General features: G+C 51.6%; 1 protein-coding gene across 2 annotated transcripts; it reads left to right on the top strand.

Moving 5' to 3' along the window:
- Positions 1 to 757: 757 nt before the first annotated feature.
- On the top strand, positions 758 to 8350 carry LOC120827623 (NGFI-A-binding protein 1-like). Of its 2 annotated transcripts, none has more exons than XM_040190681.2 (9): positions 758 to 929; positions 1176 to 1302; positions 3803 to 4605; positions 4693 to 4826; positions 4943 to 4994; positions 5395 to 5514; positions 5891 to 6056; positions 6693 to 6863; positions 6959 to 8350. In XM_040190681.2, exons 3-9 carry the CDS (start codon positions 3805 to 3807, stop codon positions 7033 to 7035), a joined length of 1521 nt encoding a protein of 506 aa, XP_040046615.2. In that variant the 5' UTR covers positions 758 to 929; positions 1176 to 1302; positions 3803 to 3804; the 3' UTR covers positions 7036 to 8350. The 2 variants fall into 2 exon arrangements, 1 of the variants encoding a protein (XP_040046615.2); XR_013467692.1 differs by having other exon boundaries at positions 796 to 929; positions 6672 to 6863.

Raw genomic sequence — 8350 nt, forward strand, 5'->3', positions numbered from 1 at the left:
GGGAGAGAGAGAGAGAGAGAGAGAGGGGGAGAGAGAGGTGGAGAGGGGGGGGGGGGGGGGGGAGAGACAGAGAGAGAGAGAGAGAGAGAGAGAGAGAGAGAGAGTGAGAGACAGAGAGGGGGAGAGAGACTGGTAACCGCGCGGAATATCCCACTTTATTATCTTCATTATTTACGCAAGTGAAGCTTCCTTTGGTGAAGACGCTGCAGAAACAGGAAGCTGTGACAAAATAAAAGCACACATGTGATTTGATATCATTTTGACTAAATTAATGTTCCGTAAAAAATCACACAAAATAATGAAAATAAGTATTACAAATGCATCTTTAACGGTATTTTTTTGTAATATGTAACCTATACAAATAGTACAGAAAAAGTACAACCATTGCCTCTGAAATGTGTATTAATAAGTACAAAGACCGTCAAAATAATTGTATTAACCAACAGATCATAAGTATTGTTGCATACTTACTTGGACAAATTTCACATTCCAGAATATATGCTCAGTGCAGAAAATGTGATGCATTTTGGGTGCCATTTAATGATAAAAGGCGTCGATCTTTAATGAGTTAATTGTAGTTGAGTTGTTGCTACTTTTACTTAAAAATGAAATTAAGAAGCAAACTTCGGGATGAATAAATGTTGCGTCTGTGCAGGAAAATCTACACTTTGAATATAATTGGCATATCTCTACACCTTTATCTAATATATCATGCAAATACACATCCAAAAACGTGCTCATCGGCGGTGCTTTTATTCTCTTACTGCAGCCGGAAGTGTGTGTGTGTGTGTGTGACGGCGGCTTGCTGGTGGTAAACAGTGCAAGGGAGTGGAGAGAGACGCTGGGAGAGGACTCGAACACACGCTCACACACTCAACACACACTCACACACACTTGGAGGAGAAAGACGCAGCAAAAGACGCACGAAGGTCAGCGGCTTGTTTTTCTATTCTGCGCTTCTGTCTCTCGTCTCTCGTCTCTCGTCTTTTGTCTCTCGTCTCTCGTCTTTTGTCTCTCGTCTCTCGGCGGCAGGAGAAAGTTTCCAGAAGGAGAAAAAGAGGAGACGAGCGTTTCTCCGTTTGAGCGCGCGCGCGCGCACACAAGCACGCGCTCTCCGGATCTCTTTCTGTCCGGGGAATAATTTTTCTAATTCTTCCTTTTTTTTTAAATTTTAGATCATCTGTGGTTTTACGCGCGCGCTGTGTCCTCGCGGCATCATCGCTCCTGTGCGCGCTTCGTCCTCTGCGCGCACCCAGCCGGCGCTGCGTGGACCAGAAGAAGAACCGGACCGAAACTCCCCAGGTGGGCCCAATCACACGGATCCAATCCGTTAATTCATAACTTCGTCCCATTGCGCAAACATCTTGTGACATTCATGTAGTCTGAGATCAAACACGTGATTAAGAGATGGAAATATCTTATTATACAAACTGCCAAATTAATTCTATAACGATCACGTGCATGCTGAATGTATATTATGTGGTAATATTAAGGAGGTAAAGTGACATAAACCGCTGCCACTGAGAATAATATGGAATTATTATAACGAGATGCTTTATTTTAAAGGCTTTGGTGTTTTTGTCAACTGCTTGGATCCTTTATGTCACATCTGTAACACTTAAACACACACACACACACACACACACACACCAGGAAAAGTGATTGACAGAAAGATTCCGTCTGAATCACAGTGAAATCCAAGCACAGGTCACTTTAGATAAACCCGGTCGACTGCAGTTCACCTGGAAAACTACACGCCATCCTGTGCGCGTGGACGTGCGTGTTGGTGCGTGTGCCATTGTGCCGGCACACGCCTCGCTTCTCCAGGTGAAAAGCCAAACTCGCCCAACTGGCTTTGGGGAAGCAGGATTTCCTTCAGGAGTCCACCATCACGCCAAATCACACGCACACGCACACACACACACACGCACACGCAGTAGGGAGTCGGACGTGTGTGTTTAGACATTGAAGCTGTTTGGTCAGAGGAGTCTCCCTGATACTGACGGAGCGTTTCATCACCTGCTGCACACACAGACGTTCACACTGCAGCTAAATATAGATATTCAATTCACACGCTCGCGCTTTATTGTGAAAAACCAGCAGCAAACACCTCCCGTGACAAAAGAAGCCACCTCTGTTCGCTGCACTGTGGTATAAACGGCTGAAAGCAACAAATATATTCAGCTACGGCACGACGCTCCCGCTTGATAAACGACTGATAATGACTCAATCGGAGAGGCAGTCGTCATATTATTCTCTGATTCAGCTCCATCTTTCACCTGCAGCACTCCACGTTGTCCCCGACCGCTAAACAGAGAAACAAAACTCATGTTGGGGGGAAAATACAGACGATCCACTTCATACTTTTCTACGCTTTAGTTACACTATGTGAAACTAACCAGGAGCACTTAAGAAAACGATCCTCCACATCCCATGAAAAAAGTTCTCTATAACACATTTTTGTACATTTTCATTGCAGGACTTTTACTTCCAATGAAGTATTTCCCCTCCGTGTCCTCGATACTTTTACCAAGTAAATGATCTGAATACTTCTTCCATTGCTGCATATTCCACCTTTGATTTAAGGAACTTAACTTTAAGTTCATTTTGAGCTTCTTGCTTCCTTCGTATCTTCTTCATCTCTCTATTTGGGTGCAGAACGTCTTCTCGGCAGCTTTAATAAACGACATTCTCGTCATATTCCAGGAGATAAAGTCGAATCAGATTTTCCGTTAATGCGTCATTGAGCTTCCTGCTGCTGCCATGATGATGTTTCCCCTCATCTCTCTCTGACTTTGTTTGCGCTGTGGAACCTCAGCAGGTGGTTCTGGTTCATAGAACATGTTGTTCCACGTGCAGCCTCACTGTCCAGCTGCTGTATTCCAGATGTGCTCGGGTGTTGAGTCGCTCATTTATGATCATTTCCACAGAGATGAAAGGGCATCGTGTGTGTTGTCGTACCGTAATCCTAGATTTCCTCTTTAGTGGCGTTTAAAAATCTCCTTTTGCGCACCTCCTTGAGGGGTGAAAGGTCAGCAGCTGTGGAGGTCACCTCACACAGCAGAGATGGTCTCTGAGTGAACCTCGCCGCCATTTGGTTTCACCCAGCGCCCTCGCTCGGCCAGCGGTCGTCAGCCTCCCGACTCAGCCGAGGCCCGCCCGGCTCTCCGGGCCTATTCTGGGCGAGGCGAGCCCACCACCTACACATCCTGCAGGGGTGGAGAGAGGCATGTGGTCCTCCCAGCGAGCCAGGTCTGCTGACTGCCACTCCTCTGTGAGCCGGGCCTCCGCAGGGCCTCGCATGCACAAAGGAAGCGTGGAGGAGAGGCCTCTCGCTCCGGTTAAAGCCGGCAAGCGGCACGGATTTGGCCGAGTGTGTTCGCGTGGCGACGGCAGGGAGGAAATATCTGCAAGTTGGACGCGTTGCACAGCGAAAGGTTCATTCTGCACGTCAAACATCATTTGCCTTCAGGGAGAAGAAGTTTGCAAAATAATGAGCCTTGAGCGCAAGCACCACACCGGGTGTCGTACCGTGTCTTTATCCCACTCATGGAACACAAACAGCTCCCCTGAGGGGACGGAGATGACCTCGCAGGTTTCTACCTGCACCGCTCAGTCCAGTGGCCGGACCTCCTTCTTCATCTAATTGGACCTGCTGGGAGCCGATAAACTGCAGCCTCGCACCCGCTGAGAACATCAGTCCAGATATATAAGTCACGAAATAACGTGCCTGCATGTCGGTGTGCTGGACTGTGGTCTTCTCATCTTAACCCCCCCCTCCCCCTCCCCTCCTCCTCCTCAGGCATGGCGGCGGTGTTGCCGAGGACGCTGGGTGAGCTGCAGCTCTACCGGATCCTGCAGCGAGCCAACCTGCTCTACTACTACGAGGCCTTCATCCAGCAGGGCGGCGACGACGTGCAGCAGCTGTGCGAGGCCGGGGAGGAGGAGTTCCTGGAGATCATGGCCCTGGTGGGGATGGCCAGCAAGCCGCTGCACGTGCGGCGCCTGCAGAAGGCGCTGCGGGACTGGGTCACCAACCCGGCCATCTTCAACCAGCCGCTCACCTCGCTGCCCGTCTGCAGCATCCCCGTCTACAAGCTGCCCGAGGGCTCGCCCGCGCTGCTGGGCGCGCAGGACCGGGCCAGCAGCGCCGGCGTCAAGATGCCCAAGGCCGGCGGCGGCGCCTCCTCCGACCCGGGGAAGCTGGACGTGGCGCGGGACAAAGCGTCGGCCGGCTCGCCCCTGCAGGGCGGCAGCGAGGCCCGGTTCTGGTCGGGCCACAGCAACGACAGCGAGCACAGCCTGTCGCCGTCGGACCTGGGCTCGCCGTCCTCGCCGCGGGACACGCTGGAGGCCCTGGACGCCGCCGCCGTCCAGTCGGTCCTGGAGTGCGTGGACCGGATGGCGCCGGGGCTCCCCAAGGCCGACCTGTCCGAGGTCAGAGAGCAGCTGAAGAACAACAAGAAACTGGCGAAGATGATCGGGCACATCTTCGAAATGAGCGAGGAGGAGCCGCGGCGGGAGGAGGAGATCCGCAAGTACAGCGCCATCTACGGCCGCTTCGACTCCAAGAGGAGGGACGGCAAACACCTGACGCTGCACGAGGTAGGAGCCCGCCGCCACCGCGCAACCACGCGGCCCAGGGTCACCGAGGGGTCACGCCCGTGTCTGTCTTGTCTGTGTGACGTGCAGCTGACGGTGAACGAGGCGGCGGCCCAGCTGTGCATGAGGGACACGGCGCTGCTCACACGGCGGGACGAGCTCTTTGGACTCGCCCGGCAGATCTCCAGAGAGGTCACGTACAAATACACCTACCGCACCAGCAAGTGAGTCACGCCGCCTCCATCCAATGAGGAAGCAACACGCGGCGCTGACTGGCAGCCCTTGTTTTGGAGCATTTAGGTCTCTTAGACTTACTGTGTCTCTGCTGGTGTGAGTGCAGGTCTCGCTGCGGAGACAGAGACGAGGCGTCCCCTAAGAGGATTAAAACAGAGGTAAGATCACAAGAATATTCTTCTTCTTTTTATAGTTGTATAGCATCCGATGGAGGCCGCCTGACGGCTGCCTGCTCTGAGAAAGGTCTCGATGTTTGAAGAGTGTATTTGTCCGTGGGACCCGGAGAGGACAAAGATCCCTCTCATCTCCTCTGAAAGCTCCTCTCAGTTCGCTCATGATGGGAAACATGTGGCGGCCGAGGAACTCCGGCAGGGATTCTAGTGGAGACAAAAGGGCCGACACCTGCTCACAGAAACTCCCCGAGGACTCATTTAGGACTCATTTAGGACCAGAGTCCACAGTATTTATTCATCCAACACCTTTTACAACAGACGCAAGAGGAGGAAGCAGATGAAGACGAGACACACTAACCACTAGTGGGGGCTTCTCTCCCTCCAGGAGAACTTCTTCGACATCCAGGAGGCGCTGCAGGCCATCCACATGAGGCAGGAGATGCTGAGGGAGCAGCTGGCCTGCGCCAAGTCCAAAGGAGAAGAGACCGTGGGGCGCAATCTGCAGGTAACCGCATTGATTGATGGACTGATTATGTCCCTCAATAAAAGGAAGGCGTATGGCCTGATCAGAGAAGGTAGCGTGGGTGCAGTGTGCAGACCGACAATAAGACGCTTTCTGTCTCCCTGTTAAAGGAGGTTCCCTTTACAGCTGTGAGGAGAAAAAGGGCCACTCTACAGGTCTTTTATTTTGTAGTATTTAGTACTTCTATTTAGTTTAGAGCTCGGAGAACAAAACGGAAAGAAACCTCTGAGCAACAGATGAATAAGAGGAAAAGGGATTTAAACAGGAGCAGCTTCCTGTTTCACAATAAGAGCTCCTACTTTCCTCAGACGCCACAGTGCAAAGCGCTGCTGTAATTCTTCTTCTTCGGGTCCATCAGATGCAGCTGGAGCGCCTGCTGGCCCGGCAGATGGAGATCCTGCAGGACGCCGCCGTGCAGGAGCGCCTGCAGGCTCTGGACTGGAGGATCCCCCCCGCCGCCCTGAAGTACCTCAACGAGGCCCAGGGCACCAACGGGGCCGCCGAGGCCGGCAGGGACCACCAGGGTAGGTGGGGGAGGGGGGGGGAAATAAATCACAGACAGCTACACACGTTCCTGAAGCGTTTCCACCTAATTCCTTTATTACAGTTTTGCAAGACGTCCTGCCGGATAAAAAGAGACATTTCAGAGAATTATTAGACTTTATTCTGGATCAGTTTGAACCGGACTAAACTAAACTGTGTCCCTGTAATGAAACGAGAATAAGTGAAAGATAATCCGATGAGACTCCCGTGTCTCTGGTACATTTTCCACATTTGAATTGTCTTTCCTCCCAAACACTGCCTGGTGTCCCTCCACCACAGAAGAAGAGCGATGCATCATTCTTCAGGGTCTTCTCCTCCAGGCCTAATCTCCCCTTCATCCCTTTCCTCCCTCACACTCCCGACAGCTCATTATACCGCTGCTCCCACAAATCCCACAATGCACCTGTAATTATCACGCCCACGCCTGTTTACCTCCAGCCAGTTGCCTGGAGGGGGGCGTCTCTCTCCCCCTCTCTCTCTCTCTCTCTTTCTCCTCCCCCTCTTCTGCTCTGCTTTCTCTCCCGTTTTCTTCCTCTCATTTGCTTCCACTTATTTCTCATTTATTTCATTATGAATACGTATTTCTTATTCTATAGTATAATTCGTCCCCCCCACAGACGAGCGGCCGATCAACCTGCGCGTGGTGAGTCAGAGCATGCAGGAAGGCGACCTCCCATTGGGCAAGCAGCTAGCCAATGAGCTGAAGCGCCACCACCACCACAACAACAACAACAACAACAACAACAGCAGCAGCAGCACGGCAGACGACACCAAAACACCAGCAACAGGTGAGAGATGCTCTCCTCTTGGCAGTGGGGGGGGGGGGGCTGAGGGTTCGAATGCCTTGCCCGAGGGTAGACGGTAAATGATCTCTTGTCTCCAGAAAACGGGACATCGCAGCGAGCGAGCGTCAGCACCGAGAGGAAGACCATCAAGTCCGAGCCGGAAGACGCAACATAGTGCCTCACCGCCCCCCCGACATCCCCCCCCGCCCCCCCGACCTCCCCCCCCGCCCCCCAAACCCTTGTACTCACAGTTGAGCGTATGCAGTTACCGCCCGTCTACAGATACTAAGCAAGCACAGACACAGTAGCGCCTTAACAACCAACGTTGCCTCATGAAGAGCATTTATTTTTCTTTGATTTTGTCTTTTGACGAAGCACCTGGGCAGCTTGTGGGCGGAGCCTAGATCACCTGTTCTTTACCTGTCTCTACCCCGGGCCGGCGTGCACGCTGTGTTGCCGGAGCCGAGCCGTGACTCAAGTGCAGATTGGGAGAGGAGACGGTAACACTTTAAACGGCTTCCACGTAGCTAACGGATACCTGACATGCGTCGCTCACGTCGTGTCTGACGAAGCGGGAGAGGGGCGGTGGATCCCCCCTCCCTCGCTCCTGTCTCCTGTGTATTTATGTGAGGAAGAAGAGGATGCAGCCCCAGCGGGGGGCCTCTGTCGGCGGCCACAGGCCTCGTTCACATCTGCAAAGGGAGCATTTCAGGAGCAGATGCTTTGCACGAGCCAAGGAGCTCCCCGCCGGGTCTGGAATCTCCTCCACAGGCGAACTTTTGACTGAATCCAATGTAAAAGACTTCAACAATCCTCCCAGAAAAGTGTGTAAATAGTAGCGTGATAACAAGTAGTGCTCGCCTAATCTCTCCAGCAGGGTTTCCCTGCGTCACATGTAACTTTGCTGTAGATCGTTGGTGTCGATAGTGTTTATGTGTGTCGAGCAAATACAAAAAAAAACAATTTAAGTGTCATTGAAAGTGTCTGGTGTATAAAAGCCTGCTTTACATGATGAAGATGATGATGTTGATTAGCCTTAGCTCTTAACAGTGTTTGATGGTCATCAGTGCAGATTTCACACGTGTTGTTGCTGTTTACAGGTATTTACATCGATGAGTGTTCACTGTGTTTCCGTGTAAATACGTCTGTTTGGTCCACGATGATGATCTTTGGTGTCACGCGGCGTCGCGGCAGACCGAGGCAATATTTATGTACGGAATGAGTCCATGTGGATCCATCTCTGTGTGTCCGTATTTAAAAAAACGTGGCGCTCGCTTCATTTGTTTTGTTTTTACGAGAACGATGAAAAGCAGCTGGTGCATTCTGGGAGATGGGCCGCGGTACGAACAGCGCACGTCTGACCCCGATCTCCTCACTGTTTATTGTAACGTGATAGATTAGGCTTCACCTAGTTATGCACCTGTTTTTTAAACACTAATATATTTTATTTGTTATACAGCACATGAACATTAAACTTTTATTTTTTTTAA

This window comes from Gasterosteus aculeatus, chromosome 1, assembly GCF_964276395.1.
Source record: "Gasterosteus aculeatus chromosome 1, fGasAcu3.hap1.1, whole genome shotgun sequence".
Taxonomy (NCBI): Eukaryota; Metazoa; Chordata; class Actinopteri; order Perciformes; family Gasterosteidae; genus Gasterosteus; species Gasterosteus aculeatus.